The sequence below is a fragment of the Podarcis muralis genome, chromosome 3 (genome assembly GCF_964188315.1).
Source record: "Podarcis muralis chromosome 3, rPodMur119.hap1.1, whole genome shotgun sequence".
Taxonomy (NCBI): domain Eukaryota; kingdom Metazoa; phylum Chordata; class Lepidosauria; order Squamata; family Lacertidae; genus Podarcis; species Podarcis muralis.
The window spans coordinates 36,754,598-36,773,424 of NC_135657.1; the positions used below are offsets into that span (position 1 = coordinate 36,754,598).

At 40.7% G+C, this 18,827-nt stretch overlaps 1 protein-coding gene across 1 annotated transcript in view; it reads right to left on the bottom strand.

Annotated features, from left to right (window-relative positions):
- Positions 1-18,827, bottom strand: part of GLP1R (glucagon like peptide 1 receptor) — a 94,947-nt gene that overhangs the window by 53,715 nt on the left and 22,405 nt on the right. The window contains exons 2-3 of the mRNA XM_028724400.2: positions 3,539-3,635; positions 912-1,022 (exon numbers count right to left, since the gene is read on the bottom strand). Coding sequence (XP_028580233.2) covers positions 912-1,022; positions 3,539-3,635 — 208 coding nt within the window. The remainder of the gene's footprint in view (positions 1-911; positions 1,023-3,538; positions 3,636-18,827) is intronic.

The following is an 18,827-nucleotide window of genomic DNA, read 5'->3' on the forward strand; positions in this document are numbered from 1 at the left end:
GGAAGTCAACAATTTTGCACATTAATACAAGCAAATGTTTAAGTAGCTGTAAATAATGTATATGTTTATTAATGATTGAGAAACCGATAAAGAGCTTGTAAATTAATTTTCAGATGACCCTAAGATAACAGTCGCTAGCAACCAAACATAATACAATATGAATACTCATGCAAAAGAGAGAGAGGTATGTCAGAAAAAAGGACTTCAAGAAAGAAATTTCTTTCCCACCCATACTCAGCATAGCGCCCGCCCCACCCCCCATTTATACTGAAGGGCTCTTTGGAATTAAAACCGACAGTCCTGAACCAGTCCATACGTCAATTACCTCTTTGTTCAAGTAACACCAAGTCCCAATGTATTTCCCACCCTACATGACCCAGCACCTAAGTGGTAACTACAAAAAGGAGTTAGTGTGGGTGTGATTAATTAGGTTCATGCAGACCTGCTCATGTTTCTGGCTTGCAAGGCCCTATTGCTTGCCACTTATATTTCCATGATCAAGCTGGGTTTACACTGCACATGCATTTACTATTATACCACTGTGATGCTTGCACTCATTGTTCAGAGAGAAGTCAGACTACACACATAGCTGTTGGGCACATGCAGAGTTCCAGATGAACTTTAGCAAATTTAGCAAGTTAGTGGCTAAGAGTGTCGAACCACAACCAAGAAGCGCAATATTCAAGTCTCCCCTTGACCATGAGGCTCAGTGGGTGACCTTGGGCTCTCTCTTAGCCTAACCTACCTGTTTTTGAGGATAAGATGGGAAGTGAGAATCATGTCTTCCACCTTGAGTTCTTTAAAGGAGTGGCAGAATATACACGCAACAAACATATAAATAAAATTAGCAGGCTGGTGGGAGAGAAATTGTGTATACTGGATGTTCTTCAAAGATAGGAAAACGTACTTACCTGGGCTAGCTGATGGAAGATACCAAGGGCAGCTCATGTTCACATAGGTGCCAGGCAGACCATCAGGCCAGCATGCATATTCATCAAATGTCCTGTTGCAGAACTTGCCTTCTACAGATAGAGAATATTTGGAGAGAAATTGGAAGAAAATGAAGAAGCAGCTTTATGAGGTTGCATTGCAAGAGTCCAGGTTGGGAGGATATAATATTAGATAGGTACCCCCCCCCCAAAAAGAGATCTAAATCCATTATTTGTGTCTTACACCAATCATCAGTCTCAATGCTTCTACAGCCCTGTTCAGCAACTAAGACTGAACAGAAACCCAATCCAGAACCAAGTGTTGTAATAATGACAGCCCGTTCCCTAATAACACCCCACAACACATAGACACAAACATTGGGGGGGAAGGAGGTAGGAAAAATAACCATTCTATCTTTACAATTTACTTCAAGCTGCTAGACAGCTACAACTGTAATTTAATAGCATGACTCAATACAGACTGCACAAACAATTCACAGCATTTGTTAGTGAAGTTCTTGCCATTCTGTTTATTAATTCAATATACTTCTATCCCCTTTATCGTCTATCTTGAAACTCATGGGGTTCCTAGGTGGTCTCCCATCCAGATACTGACCAGACCCTAATCTACTTAGCTTCAGCAAGGCAGCTGTGTCATGTGCCCTCAGCTCGTTTCTTGGGTCCTTGTTGCTTTCCTCATTGAATCCCTGGCATAAGGTGATTGTGCTTCACCATCAGCTCCAATTCTACTTGCTAAATGGCTAAGTATGACTTCAGTGGTTCTTCACCTGTCTCAGCTGACCAGCAACTTGGTCTTGAATTGTTAAGATTATCACTGTAGCCTATGGAAGAGGAGCAGCTGCCATTGAAGGTACTATCCTGGTACCAGATATCCTGCTTTGTCTGGTTTGCAACACACGTCTCTGGCATTGCATTTGCTAGTTCAATAACTCAACATACCTTATGTATTTTTCTCAATACAAATGATCTGCTGTCATGCTCTTAATTCTACACTATACACACTGACACATTGCTGAAATACTCACACAAAAGCCCACCAATCAGCATTATAGCTTATTCAACACGCTAAAGGCTCAGTTTCAGATTTATTAAACCATCAGCCTAGGAGTGTAGTGTTGGCTGCCTAGCAGAGCAAAGAGAGATTAATACCTTCTTACTATTATTGCTACCAGCAAGTGTCATTCTCTAATGTTACAGGGCAATTCTAAGAAGAAGCAATGGAAAAATCTAATGCTTTAATATATATGTGGGGGTACAGATCGAGTCTTATCCATTCCAGTGGGTTGGGACCAGAACATTTTAATGCTGCAGGCTTTCTTTTTCAAATTACTAGGAACCAAATGACCAGAAACCTGAACTTGTTACAGTAGGTTGTGTTTTCATTCAGTTGGTTGGTACAGGTTTTGATACTGTCATACAGTCAAAACAACCCAACATTTTGTGATATGTAAGTGATAAAGCAAGGGCATGATGAAAATAATTTGTAATTTTTTTAAAAAAACAACATACAATCAATCTTGCATAATTTGGATCTTAGGCTGCCTCCTCCTGATATGGGCATACACACATTTAAAACAATCCAATACAGCCTTCTTCCATCTGCCTTATTTCATCAAGGTTATTATAGTGGAACAGGTACATATTCAGCAAGAGTGTCCCAATCTGGAACCCTTTTCTGATAGACACCTGCCAAGTCCAGTTTTAGAAAGCCTGTTAATACATATTTGTTTTACCAAGTAATTTTAGCTGACTAAATTACTCCTACCACTATGATGCACTGATACTGTATACTTACAGTAATATATATGTTTAATATTTGAACATATAAACTTTTAATGTAAGCTATCCTAAATGCCTTTAATTAATACAATACCAGGATGTGTGTTTTAAAAAAATAAATATATAAAAAATGTTGTCTTAAAACACAATCATTTCCCTTCTGAATGCAGATAGCAAAAAAAGGGGGGACAGCTTACTGAACATTGTAATGTGAGGTAGGGGAATTCCCCCCTTGTACATGGACCAGCACCCCCATAATAATTATGGCACACACTGCACTGGAGCACCCAGCAGCAAAAGTTACGAGTACATGCCTAGGTGGAGCCACTCCACAATTAGTCTGTCAAATACAGGACGGGGGGCATGTACTTGATGCCCACTATTGTTTTTGTTTCTGACTCCCTCCCAAATCCCACACAACATCCCCTAATTTTAATCAGACTATTGACCCATGTAGCTCAGTACTGTTCACTTAGACCAACAGTGAGTCTCCAAGGTTCAGAAAGACATCTTTTCCACTACCAGCTGAAGATAACAGGGATGGAACCTGTAACCTTTTGTATGCAAAGCAAGCTCTACAACTGAGCTACAATCCTTCTCTTCTAGCTGCGGGAGGCTCACACTCTATAACTTAGCAAAATTCATTTCCTTCCATCGTTAGGAACTTGGCCCTTCAGGACACTGTAGACCAGGTTGCAAAAACTAATAGGAAGGGGAGATGATGGAAAGCACATTATGGCCTATGAGAACTGTAGCAGTATGCAGTTAGGATGCTCTTTGGGAGTGCCATTTGTGCTGAGCAGCCTTACCTGCCATAAGAGGGGGTGTTTCATGGAGATACTCCAAACACTGGAGCCGATATTCTTCCCATTTCTGCTTCAGTGAAGGAAAGGAGAGCTGGGGTCTCTGGAAGGAAAGAAAACAGCATCTCAGATATGTTGTTAACCAAATCCAATTATTTAGTGATGGGTTTCCTGGGACGCAGGTGGCGCTGTGGGTTAAACCACAGAGCCTAGGACTTGCCGATCAGAAGGTCTGCGGTTCGAATCCCCACGATGGGGTGAGCTCCCGTTGCTCGGTCCCAGCTCTTGTCAACCTAGCAGTTTGAAAGCATGTCAAAGTGCAAGTAGATAAATAGGTACGGCTCCAGCGGGAAGGTAAACGGCGTTTCCATGCGCTGCTCTGGTTTGCCAGAAGCAGCTTAGTCATGCTGGCCACATGACCCAGAAGCTGTACGCCGGCTCCCTCGGCCAATAAAGTGAGAAGAGCGCCGCAACCCCAGAATCGGCCACAACTGGACCTAATGGTCAGGGGTCCCTTTACCCTTTACCTTTTCCTGTGCATTAAAACATAGTAAACAACTTTACATCATGGGATCAAACTCCCCAAACTAGCAGCAGCTCCCAAGCATTAGGAACTAGCATGTAAAGAGACCAATCAGGTGACAGATATTCACTGAAATATTTTGCATTTTTGCTATACAGTAAACTACAAGCCCCCCTTTCCTGCTTTTAGAATCAAGACGACACTGGCAACCACTTTAAGCCAATGCCCATACTGGCCTCCCTCATAACAACCCTCAATGCTTTGTTGCTTGACACATTATTCCTTGTCAACATCTGGCAGGATTTATGAGAATTATACATTGTTTTCATCACATAAGGCCTTCAATCTTCTGTAATAAACAAGCTGTCCTTTCAAAATCACTCTCTAGCAAGATATGCTTTTTGTGAACCCACAACAATGCCAATACTAACCTGCCCCTCTGACAATGGCACCAGGGCCCTCATCCAAGTTCACTGGTTATCACTAGCCCCAGACGCTGAAGACAACCCCTTCCCCATTGCCAGGCTCCTGCCTACACAGACAGTCAGATACCCCAACACCCCTCCACGCCAAATTAGTGAAGGTGGAGAGGCCTCTGGCTGAGACACTGTGCAGGAGAAGCAGCTTATGCCTCAATGCTTGGGAACTTATTGGGTCATGACTCCATGAAAGGAGAAGCCTGATTATAAACAGAAGCAAGCCACTGTGTTCATCCATGTACAGCAGTGGTTCCCAATTAGGTAATTACTGAGGACCCCCCTATTTTTCAAAAGCCAAGCCACGGACCCCTTACTTTTGAAAATGTTGATCACTCTGTGGTATTTACCGATGCAAAGCACATTTTTGAAGAAAATGTGGGGTAGCAAAGCAATTTTTTGAAGAAATTTGGGGTAGCCCCTAAAAAGCAAATGGTTTTAAGTATACTTTAAAAAAAAAAAGACCATAAAATTCGTGATATTACCACAAATTGCCCATCCCCGTGATATTACCACAAATTGCCCATCCCCAGACAATAGGAAAAACTTGTGTCTATTGCTCCACTACAACTGAATTTAAAAAGCAATTGTGTCCCTAACTTGCAAGTGTTCTGTATGGAGAAAGCTTTTTATATGAGAGAGTATTCAAACATGCTATTCCTTACTTGTAATCTGAGTGGGTACATCTTAGCAAAACTTTGCAGCATATGGTTCTGCTAATTGGGGAATCTTGCACCTTCAAGACATAGGTGAAGGCTTGGTCAGGGCTTGAGGAAGTATTGATGAAGAATGAGCAGAAAACAGCTGGAGTTTTGTAACGTTGGTAAGAGGAGGAGGAGCCTTGAAGAAACCAATAAAATTCTCATTTGCATTGGCAATGAGGAAGGATCAGGAAAGGGAGAAGGTGGCTGAAGAGGGACCTATACTACTGAAGGTGTGACTAGCCAGATTTGTGCCTAATCTCTATTTAACAGTCTCTAGTAACCCTGGTTTTCCCAGTAGTGATGTATGGAAGTGAGAGCTGGACCATCAAGAAGGCTGATCGCCGAAGAATTGATGCTTTTGAATTATGGTGCTGGAGGAGACTCTTGAGAGTCCCATGGACTGCAAGAAGATCAAACGTATCCATTCTTAAGGAAATCAGCCCTGAGTGCTCACTGGAAGGACAGATCGTGAAGCTGAGGCTCCAATACTTTGGCCACCTCATGAGAAGAGAAGACTCCCTGGAAAAGACCCTGATGTTGGGCAAGATTGAGGGCACAAGAAGAAGGGGAAGACAGAGGACGAGATGGTTGGACAGCGTTCTCGAAGCTACAAACATGAGTCTGACCAAACTGCGGGAGGCAGTGGAAGACAGGAGTGCCTGGCATGCTCTAGTCCATGGGGTCATGAAGAGTCAGTCACGACTAAACGACTAAACAACAACAAGTAACCCTGGTAGTAGAGGAAACACAAGGTGACAGAACAAACCTTCCCAGTTAGACATTCCTAACATTAAGACACATTCCATGGACTAGAGGTTTTTTTGTCTTGCTCCCACCTCCCCATCCCCCTTTTTCCTTTTGTGTTATGACTTTTAGACTGTGAGCTTGAAGGCAGGGGTTGTCTTTTAAAAATTTTAATTATTGATATGTAAGCTTTTACATCTGAGGAGCAAGGTAAAGAAAATATAAATGTTTAAATAAGTTTGGTAGGTATGAACACATTTTGGTACATTTTGCTGCCTTCTCTTGTACCATCTAAAACAAACGTCCATAAAACTAAATTATGAACTTAAAAATTTACCATCCTTTAAATAACTAATGGCCCATCCAAACCATCTTCAGTAGTCTAGGCTGGATACTTAAGAAGAAGTCATAAAACCATCAGCAGGAACCTAATTTTGCAAAATCTACCACAAAGCTGCTGAAATGTCTCTTGACCACAGTTGTTGATACAAGTCTATACCCGCAAGCAGAAGGATTAACAGCCCTTGTAGTTTTATTTTAGCAGTTTGAATTGAAAGTTTGGGGAATACTCTGTCTGCATATCCATATTTTCCTTTTGGCAGGAAAGAGTGGGGAGGGTATTTGGTGGAATAAAAATCTCACATTCTTTGTATATAATTACACACATTTACGTTTGGTTCCAGATATTTGTATTCATATATAAACATACACCAGGTCCCAAAATCTCAAAGACCTCCATGAAGGCTCAAGCATAATTCTCTAAATTCCATGCCAAAGTGCGTAACATACGCATTCATCTCTTGCTGCCCTCATTCTCTTCCATTACTGCTGTTCTTACTATCAAAACTTATATCAACCTTGTACTTAACTCTTTGTCTGGTAGCAATACATGAGCAGGGGGTGATCAGGATGGCAATGGAGGCACAGATTGCTCCATTCCTTGTTTGCATGATAGAACGTAATTTATTAGTACCCTTCTACAAGGTAGTACCTTTCCTTGCTGCCAGCCTCTTAGCATTCTAGTAAATTATTTTTCAAGCTACTAAGAGAAGCTAGTTACAAGAGATTGTGATTGCCACCAACTTGTATGACTTTAAACAAGGATTAGACAAGTTCATGGAGCAAAAGACTATACTGTAAATGGCTACTAGTTATGATGGCTAGGTTCTACCACCACTGTCAAAAGCATTTCCAAGGCATACTGATCCATTTCCAAACCATACTGGTTCTGATCTTTCAAGCACTGAACACCTTGCTATGTGGCTAACTTGAGAACTGCCTCCTCCACTCCAAGCCTAATTCTTTGATCTTTGTTGGATTCCCTGTTCTGCATTCACTACCAATAAGTTATTATGATTTCTTTTGAGAGTATATTGAAAAGGAGGGTGTGAATGTAATAAATAGGAACACGCATAGTTGGAATTTTAGGCATGAAGCCCAATCCTATGCACATTTACTCAAAAGCAAGACCCACCATATTCTACATAGTGGAGTATGCTAATAAAATGGAAGAATGCAATGATGCACTCAAGCCAGGACTTAAGGAATTAAGAACCATTAAAGCCAAATAATTTGAACATACTTCTTTTTTTGCTGTGTGGTGTTATATTTTCCAACGCAAGTCAGAAGCAGAGGGGGAAGTCAGGAAAAAAAGGAGCAGTTATTTGAGACACCTAATGGAGAAAAGATGGGGGGGGGGCTGCCCTTGTGTGAAAAGCAAGCCAATGGCATTATAAACCATTATGTTCAATCACAAATATGCTCTCTGGGAATCATAAAAGGGATTGCAACCAACTTGCCTGCACACAACACACATGTTTATTAACTGCCTTTATTTCTGCAGTTTTTAATGTTAATTACAGCCTTTATCTTGTCGATGCAAAGCTCCCTGGTCTAAATCTAATCCTTGGCAGAATAGCTTCTGCTGGCACCTGTATTTCACCCACAGATCCAACTCAGGAATTAAAATTAAATAAGTGTAGATTTATGTACAAAATTTGTGTGCAGGCTTAGCTTGTCTAGGAATAAAACACAGCCCTGCTACTCATTAAAGCGCCCTGACATGGATGCAACTGCATGAAATCATTTTAGTGTAGGGATATATTTATTTATTTTAATTTAAACGAATTGGTGAAAGTAGTCTTCTACCCAGGATAGGTGTTTTTAATACCTACTATGGACTACTTGAATTGTGGTACTCGAATTTTTATTTTTAAATCCAAGTCATTCTCCCGGACACTTTTAAGTAGGTATTTTCTATATGCAGGGAACCACACTTGGATCACTTTGATGTTACTCAAACATGCAGTACCACTATGAACACCACTTGTGGAAACAATGGCATGCAATCCCCTTCTAATGTTTAAAAATCTACCAGATTTCCATTAACTATTATACGAGCTAAAGCGGAAGTATTCATTTCAAATGTACATTGCAGAATGCAATTTTGAGCAACTATCTGCACAGCACTACTCATGCTAAATGAGTAACTCATAGTAAGTAACCCGTTCTCCTCCCTTTTTTGCTCTCTCGTTGGCGTTATTGACATCTCATTAATTGAGACCCATTGCACAATGTGATAAGCTTTGCTAGTTTTTCTCTTTCAAAATACAGTGCTACCTTTAAGAAATAAAATGAAAGCTTATTATCTCTTTAATTTATAAAAGACAGTTTTATTTTTTTTTTGTACATTTTTTTCTTTAAAGAATACTTCATACGGCAAGTCTGTCCACCTACTAACCAGAATTAGATACCATATTTGTAGCAGTTTTTATATACTATGACAAGGCAGGCTTTGGAAAAGTTATTAGCAAACTGTAATAAGAAAATAATCAGACATGTTCTCTTGTAAGAATGTCTAATTTGTGGGATTTGATTTAAATAAAAACATCCTGTTCCAGTAAGACAGACAAATGAAACCCAAAGGGACCAGAATTTATTGACTTAACCACATGTGCACTTCATATAATGCTTTCAGACACTATACAGATGTTAAAATCCAATGTTTTAAACTTTTATATTGAAATATATAAAAGACAAAACATATCATAGACACTACTTCATACAGGAAGTATATATAAAAATATATTAATGGAGGAGAGAGACAGTGAGGGAGATACATTTTCATTGTATTCCAATGATTTATAAATAAATCCCACATAATCAACAAATCTGATGAGCATTGCTTAAGTGGGTCCTTACTGACAGAAGCTCACTGTCAGTGAAACTATGGAAGGCCCTGAAAGATTTCTAATAGAGTGCAAACTATTTACCTAATTTGCTGGCATTCGTTAAGCAGGTTAGATATTGTTAACTTATTTCAATGTAAATTGGCCTTTGAAAGGGATTATGAGTTTGTAGCAAATTAAGTGTGACTCATGGGTAGAGCCATTGAAATTAATGGGCAGGGCTTAAGTCCACTGATTTCAGTGGGTCTGTTCCAAGTATAACTTAAGTTGGATACAACCTTGTGTTTTATTCTGGTTTTTACTACTGCATGGTAGCCACACTGTATATCTGGAGAAATAAGCAGATTACAAAAAATACAAATCAATCAAATCATTGCATGGAAGATTAAAAAAATAATAATTCATGCTGTGCTAAGTACATACAAACATCATATTTTAAATACATTTAGCACTGGCAGAGATGTATAATCTGTTAACTCAACCATCTATGAAAGGTTGCTTCACTGGTTATAAAATTTATACACAGCTAATACCTTGTAGTTTCCTGTTCTCTTCAAATGCAGTGATGGGATATATGCAACCCCAGCCTTCCACATGCACTGTGACTTGAAGATTTTGTATATCACATGGCAGGACAGAGTTTCAAACAGAGATGTGCTCTCCCAGCATGTTCACACTCCTGTCTTAGCACTGTCTGCACTGGCTTGGTCATTTCCACAGAATGGAAGATGGCAGGATCCCCAAGGACGTGCTCTACGGGGAGCAGGCTTCCAACATCTGGCTTGTGTGCAGACCAACTGTGCGTTACAAAAATGTCTGCAAGCTGGCAACATCAACCACATCGTGTTGGAATCCCTTGCAGTGCCTGGAGACCGACAGTCAGGTTGTGAATTCATAGCAGTGACCAGAGGAGGAATGACCACTGGGAGGAGTGAAGAGAAAAGAAACGCTATGCTGCATCTGCAGCAGCACTACTGGATACCTTCATCTGCCCCAGCTGCAACAAAACATGTCTCTTCCATATTGGTCTCTGCAGCCACAGCAGACACTGCAACCTTCCAACAGCTGGACTTCATCCCCTACCCCAAGTACACTTCTCCATTGTCTCCCAAGACAACGGATGCCAACAATAGCTCTCATCATCTCTGTTTGTTAGCCATGATGGTTGCGGCTAGTTGGAGTGTAACAACATCTGGAGGGCCAGAGGTTCCCCGTCTCTTCCACAGAGCATTGTGTAGTTTGCAAACACTCAGTTTCCTGTCATTCTCATAGGGCATCTCAGTTTGTAACATTCCCACATAGGAGGGTTTCTTGGTGGACCTTATTCAGCAAGGTTTTCTGGAAGTCTTGAAGTGTTAAAGGTTCAACAGCTGTTGAGAGCCTAAACAAATGTCAGGTTAGAAGTTCTGTCTTCTGTTTATTCAATCCTTTTACTCAAACCAGTTTATGATGCTTTTAAACTTCCTAACTCAATTTGTGGATTTCCAAAAGGTTTGATGAGGGCTCAGAATGTGTCCTGACTGAAGGAAAAGTAAATAAGGAGTGAGTGGGGAATTCTAACCAGCCTGAAATATATAGCATCTGCTCATGTAAGCAGAAATGAGACCCAGTCACACTGGTTTCAGGCATCACAATGCTCCCTCGCGATACTGAATAACAGAAGATGTTTTGAATGTGTATTTCGAAGATGAGCAAATACAGCAAAATGAAACTATGCAAGCAAGAATAAAAGACGCTGTGTGAGTAGCAGTGGGATGCCATCACAATGCAATGCCATCAAATAGATGAGACAAGTACAAATTCGTTCAAATTGAGCACGGCACACACAACTAACTCATTTTGACAATATAATTAAGTGCAATTAATCTCTGGATAAATTACCCCACTCAACAAAGATCTGAAGCAAGCATCAAATGTACATTTCTTGACTGTAATAATCATTTGACTTTAGATGGCAGCCTGGGTGACAGCCACACGAAGCACACTTGGCTCATTTAAAAACTTTAAAAAAACACAACACTGTTCAGTATCGAAGAATGGATTTTAAAATTTATTGATACATTGTATGCAGGGAGGTCAAAGTAAGTTGCATGATTCTATGAATCCCCTACCCATTCCCCAAGAAAGATGCAGAAAGGTTTGTTTCTTTTCCAGAGAGTTGCTTCTCCCCTTCTCCTAACACACTTAGAATCAAGCCAAGCCAGGAGGAAGCCAGAATCTGGTTTATTCTTAATTGCAAACCTGGGCTAATGGTTTGTTTCTCTCCAAACAAATCATGAGTAGAAACTAAAGTTTGTTCTTGGGTTACCATTCATGGTTTGTTTGGAGAAAAAGAACATAGGTTCTTTTAAACTATGTTTTAATACTGCACACGCACACTAAGCCATAATCAAAGCAAGGTCCACAAATGTTTTGGTTGCTTTCTAAAATAAAGTAATCTCAGTGGAAACACTATGTGGTACTGAGCAAGTCAGACAACCATGTTCCCTAAAAAGCTTAGTGACCTTTTGCAACCACCAAACAACAACTTCGGTGGTCTTAGGCATTCTGAAAGAATCCTTCATTAGAATACTTCCACAGTTTGGACCACTGAATATATAAAAGCAGTCAATGGAAAATCCATTAAGTGTCCTTATCTGTTTGAAAAACCTAGTTCCTGGAGCTCCATCTTGTGGTAAAAATGCAGAGATCCCTTACTCACACCCTGCAAAAAACAAACAAAAAGACAGGAACAGCAGGGCAACTACTTTAAGGCAAACAGAGCTCAGCCAGCAATGATAGAATAAAGAACTTCTTCAAGTTGCCAGTCACGATTTCTCCTAAATTTCAGAATTCAAAATACTGTACTGTCAGCTGTTATTCTAATCATTAACTTGTGTAGTTTTTATTTCTGAAAGTGCTTCAAAGTTAGATGAAAACTGCAACCCTGGAGGAAAGTATCTACTTATTGGATGACTGGATTATGGCATCATCATTCAGCACGGGGGGGGGGGGGATATACATATGTTAAGCTGGGTTTCCACTTCTTTTTTGATAGCTTTGCTACCACCTTACGATGATCAAGTTGCAGTCTTTAAGGCGGGAAGAAGATGGGGGCTCTATTGCTTTGTTGCTGAACTGGACTCACCCTGCATCTTTCTTGCCTTTCTTCCTCAATCTGCTGTCAAGATTCAGGCCACAAAAAATATTGACTGGCCACAGCAGACCTTTTGAGAACGAGACAGTTGCAGGGAGAGTGACAGTTCTTGTTCCTCTAACCAACCCATTATTCAACTGAAAGCAGTTATGGAACCAATATTGAAATCTGAGCATTAAGGTTTCTCTCCATTGTTGTGTAATTTAAATCAAGCTGGTAGTAACTGAAGCAAATTCGGGAAGGGCTCTTGCTCTCATGAGGTGACCAATGAATCAGAAGAGCATCAAGTCGTGCCACAAACCTTGACAGTAACCAGAACAGACCTATAAAACTATTAGTTCACAACCATTAACAAAAACACATTTAGCATCATGGAATGAGTCCTTAGTTGCCATTAAACAAGGATTGGAAGATCTCAAATTTCTCTAGCTGCTGCAGTTCAATTGGGAGCCACACAAGTCCAAAATTCAAGGGAAGAAGATTGTCACCTTTCTACCCAGATAATGGAAAACAAGACACATTTGCTTCACATTGTAGTTGCTGGCACTCTATCAGATTTCAAAGAAAAGTGTTTTCTCAACCTTTATTTCAGAGTAGTTGGGAGATATTGTGATGGCTAGACTCGTGGCTTGCAAAATATACTTACAAAAAAGCATAGCCGCAGTTCTACCAGTCAGAGATGGGACCAGATTGTGGGGAAGGGGGGATAATTGGAAATAAAAGATTAAACTAGGAAAACAGGAAATTAGGAGGCTATGCACTAGGGACATTAGCTATGCAAATCTTTTCCCCCTAGATTTAGCAAATTGCATCATATATAGAACACCAAACATAACAGCTAAAGTTGGGTGGATTTACCTTACAATTATTTTTGTTCCCATGCCTCAGCCTAGAGCTATGAGACACTTGGGGGCATTATTTGCTTGCATCTAGTTTCCCCTCCCCACCTCCAGATTCTTCCAGAATTAGTGTGATTAGTTAATCTGTTGATGTACAGCTGTATTCCATCCCTCAGTTCTGTTTTGGAGTCGTGTTTCTTTTCGGATATTTCCTTTAACTGGACGAACCCAGGCACCAAATTAATATTCCCATACTCCCTTCTAATATTGAGCATTTGGCAGATCTCAGTTTGCGTGTGCATATAAATGTACAGGGAAGAGGTGGCAGTGGTGTGATCAAGCACCAAGGGGAATCGGGCCTGTGATGGTGTGAGAGAATGGCAGTTTACTGACCTGCTCCAGCCAAATGTCCTGGTTCCTCCAAAAGAGGTTTATCATAGATTAACTCAATAGCCAACTCCAATAGAACTTATGCTGCTGTCACCAAAGACGTTTGTTTCAACTTCAAGCCAGGGAGTGGGGTACGGAAAGAGAATGATAACACGCTTGGGCCAAGTGCTCACCAAGGGCACCAAGACACAACAGCAGAAGCTTCTGCAATGGGGACCTCTCAGTCAATGATGGTGGACTTTGTGGTGGCAGGGGTTACAAGAACCTGAGCTTGACATCTACCCAGGCTGTATTACTCACTATGTCAGGCACTCTGGAGCATGAAGAGAATTTTAACCCACAAAGTATGGGCCTATTGATAGCTAACATCTATAGGTTGTGATCAGAGGATAAATCCTGAGAGACTGACACAACATAACTCCGGCATTGTCCTATCTTGGTCGTCTCAGTCACTGAGGCAGCTATAGCAAGTGTCACTCTGCCCAAGTCAACAGCAGTACTAAATCAGATTGTATTTCTCTCCAAAACAGAGTTCTGAATATGCCTGCTTAGGTGCCCCGTCTCTCAGACTGACTGCATATGCATTCGGTGCAAGCCCATATTCCTAAACAGATAAGGATTGTACAAGCAGAGAAAAAACTAACGTGTTCCTGGAATTTGGCTACCTTTTCCAAGATATGCAATGATATTGCTAGCAAGCCACAGGTGTATGTTGGGGAAACTGTGTACGTGCAGCTACTCACACAGAGTCAATTAAGGTTTGGCAGACAGCCAGAAGGCAATCTGAAGGAGTAAGTCTGCCTGGAGATAACAGAGGCATGGAGACAGCTCCCTGAGTGGTCAAGCTCTCTCAAGGGAGCGATAATTAATGGTCTACTAACTGGTAGTTCAGGAGTTCAGTTGTTCTGTGTCAGTGTAGGAGTTGTGAGTCGTGTATGAGAGAGCTAGCTAAAGATCCGTGTTCTGTTCCTGTAAATAGTCCACTGTATATAATAAACACCTAACTATAAGTTCCTGGTTCCTGCTTCGTCTATCCTGTCTGCAGCCAAGTTGCCAATTGCTTCCGTGGATTCTGCGTTTACTCTGCTAGGTCTGGCTAAGGTGCTGCAACTAGTCAGAAAGTTGCGAAACACCAATAGGTTTTGCCAATAGTGTATCTGTATTTATACCCAGTCAGTACCATCAGCCCATCTAGCTTAGTACAGTCTGCACAGGCCAGCAGCAGCTCTATAGGATTTCAGACAGAGGATATTCCCGCCTTAACTGGAGCTGTTGGGGATCGAACGTGGGACCTTCTGCAATGAGGGAAAATCAAGTTCTGTGCTGTGAATAGTTGCTAGATCATTTCCCGTTATTAGGAAAATAATTTTAATGCATAGGATCAGAGGAGATGCAAGACACCTGAAGAATGCCACCCCCAACTTGCTATCCATGGGGTCACAAGAGTCGGACACGACTAAACAACTAAACAACAACAACTCTGTGGCAGGAGTAGCTCAAACCTCCCAGGGAGTAGAAGGAAGAAGGATCCATATTCCAGTTTCGTCACTAAAGAATTATCCACTTCTCTCCTGTGAAACTGGAGAAGGCAGCCACACATATCATATGCAGTCACTCTGGACAGGGACTACAGAATTTCTAAGCTTTCTATACCTCTCCAGATACAAATAAGCTAGATTTTGAGAAGAACAATGTCTAGCAGAAGTGTAACTTTAATGATCTCATTCAAATAGTGAGAAATTTAAATAATTTTGCATGTATATGCAAAGGAGCTAGCCAGCTGGTAAGCCAAGTTCACATTTAAATATGCATTGCTAACTGCTACATATGGATAATTCTAATTAAACCAAGAAGCACAGTTCTGTTCGGAATTTCTGATTCCCAAGATGAACACTGAAAAGTTGACATTTATTTCAACTATTTATTGCCCACTCTTTGTTCTAACAATCCCAGAGCAGGGTACATAAAAAGAAGACCCAGCATGCACAACAAAACACAAATATATCTCTTACGTGCAACAGCAAAAAGAACTGGAACAATAATGAGCAAATGGGCTACAGGTTGCTTGTGCTAAAAATAAACATAATTTGTTATCTAGCAATAAATCAATACTATTTTCAGTAACCATTCTTAGCAATTCCAGAAGAATGGGTTTTTGGGGGTAACTTATACAAGCCTTCATTCACAAGGATTAGGAGGAAAAAATGCTGAACCTTAAAACTCTAATACAGTGGTACCTCGGGTTAAGAACTTAATTCATTCTGGAGGTCCGTTCTTAACCTGAGGTACCACTTTAGCTAATGGGGCTTTCTGCTGACGCCACGCTGACGCCACGCGATTTCTGTTCTCATCCTGAAGCAAAGTTCTTAACCCGAGGTACTATTTCTGGGTTAGCGAAGTCTGTAACCTGAAGTGTCTGTAATCTGAGGTACCACTGTATTAGAGGTGAAGTGTCAACTAAGGGATTGGCTCTTCTGGACAGACTCCAGAAGGGACCTGCAACTAATTAGAAACTAACTGATATCCAAGAGGAGATGGAAAAATGCCGTATTGTGAACTACTGAAATCTCAAGATCTAGATTTTGTAACAAGAGATGTTTACATTTCCTTGTGCTTACCTTGGGCTATATGTATGCATTAGCAGAAGTATAGGGTTATTGATAATAACAGAGAATGAAATAAAAGTTTATCCCTTTCTACAATTATTGTTGTACAAAGCCTGAACTGAACCCACAACAAATATAGGTTATACTTTGTTAAAGTGTAGCTGGTAAACTTGCAACCTGGGGATTCATAAGGCTGGCACTATAAATGGATAACCTCTGCAAAATCTAAAATTCCTGGCAGATTATTCCAAACAAATATTTTATTTCGAGAAGGTGACGTTTCAGTTGCTCTTGTTCAGTACTGATGTTTTAGCAGCATCTTTTAAAAATGTATTTGTAGACGTATACATGCTAACCATGCAGCAGGTACCCAGAGAGCTAAACTTCACCCAGGACTTTAAAGGATTCCATAAAAGCAAACTGATAAGAGGTCGCAATGCCACCCACTTCAGATTTCCTGCCCACACACCTTATTTGATCCTTTTTAGCTAGCAGCAACAATAGCTTAGTGCAGTTCAGAGAATGTCATTGTTTCAGTACAATGCCAGAGAGCACAGAAGATTTGCATGCCTGTTGAAGGAGAAAGTGTACCTTTACATTCCACATGTGGAAAGGATCTTTGAGAAGGAGGGAATATATTGCACATTTTGCTCTGGGCATCCCCCAATAGGCTATCCCCTCTTAGGCTTTGGCAAGTGAGAAACATGTTTAAAAACTGGACATGCACCAATTTGGAAGTTCAATACTTCTTTTATTTTTATAGCACCATGAATGTGCATTGAAGAGGAAGACAGAGGAGAGGCCCCTGCCTTGCAGAGCTTACAATGTAAAAAAAAAATGGCACAGAGAAAACAAAGGAAGAGGAGGAATGTGGAGGAAGGGGGAAATGGGAAAATGAGTTATCAGATATACATGACTCTTTTATATATGCACACACTTAGGGCTTGGTTACAGAGTTACCGGTAGTTGCCCTCCAAGTGTCCCTATTTTCCAGGGACAGTCCTGGATTTACAGAAGCCATCCCAGTTTCTGATTTGATCCTGGAATTTACTGCTTTTCCTTAGAACATTCCTATTTTCACCAGAGAAATGTTGGAGGGTACGGAGTTATGTGGCCCCCGAGCCAAGGAGATAACTAACTATACAAGTTACAGTACTTTAGAAGACATCTGAAGGCAGCCCTGTATAGGGAAGTTTTTTTAACGTTTAATGTTTCATTATGTTTTTACATATGTTGGAAGCTGCCCAGAGTGGCTGGGGCAACCCAGTCATATGGAGAAATGTTGGAGGGTATGGCAATAGCGGGCAGCACAGTGGCACAGGCAGAGTGGCCAATCAGTGCTGAGCTCCCTGTGGCTCTCCCTTTTGGTCACTGACATTAACAGTACTGGGAAGCCTGGTGAACACCACCACCCTGTCAACCACTACAGCCCATGGGGAATGGGCACTAGGGGACTGAGCCAAAATTTTCAATAAAAAGGATGGAGAGAATTCATTATTGCTGTTTTATTTAAAAGTTCACATTCCAATAAAATAAAGCCCCAAAGGAAAATCTCACCACACAGTAAGTAATTCCTATACGCCTTTTTAGATTATTATTTTTTCCTCCTTGCCCACTGAACAACCAAGATCTATGGAGAACCATAGAAATTGCTTGGCATGTTTTGCCTAGAGATAATTAAAGGAGGCATTTACCTAATTGCAGTCTTCAAATACCTGGAGAGATGTCACACAGAAGGACCAGACTTGTTCTCTACTACTCCAGAACAAAAACCAAGTCAATGGGTGGAAATGGAAGGGAAGAAGACTCTTGCTAAGCATTAGGAAAAACTCCCTAAAGCATTAGGAAAAACTCCCTAAGAAAAGCTGTGCAGAAGTAAAAGCAGCCTGCCATTGGAGGTATGCATTTTTAAGCAGATGCTGGATGGGCTGTTGTTGGGTCTGCTGTCCTTGCACCCTGCACTGAGAAAAGGGTTGGACCAAATGACTTCCAAAGTCCCCTCTAACTCTTAAAATTCTATAATACCCTTTGTATAATGATCTGTGTGAATGTGATCATTTGGGCTCATTATAGGTAGAGTATCAAAGAGAGAAGAGGAATGCCCTTTTTGTCCTCACCATCAACTTACCCACCCTTCAGGTTTCAAGTCCTCAAAACGCCTACAACAGGTGTGTGGAGGGGGAGGCAAGCCAATGGATGTAATATCTCTGTTCCCTCCATCATTCATTATTCCCATGCATCATCACGAATTTTCACATGTCCCCATTTGCTACAAAGAGATGTTCTACGAAGGATCTCCCATGAAGAAGAGTGTAAGAAAGCTGCCTTAAATCAAGTAAACAACTTATTTCTATTGCTATGAACCTAGTAACAGAAGTGAACCTGGTAACAAACAGAGACACACTCCAAAGAGGGAGGGAAGAGACTTGCCGATTTTTACTTAAATGGAAAGATTCTCAGAGCAGGGAAAACAATTCTCAACTCTGTAGCCCCTTGTCAAATGACATTAGATTATCCTGCTTTCACTGTTTACTCATTTCAGCCACACCAATATTAAATTGTTAAAAGTCTAAGTTAAACAGAGGACACAAGGCAGTAAAAGAATAATCACAAAGCTATTAAACATAATCTCTAGTATATAATTTCATGGCTCTTGCATCTCCTAATGGTAAGTGATTGTGAGTGAGGA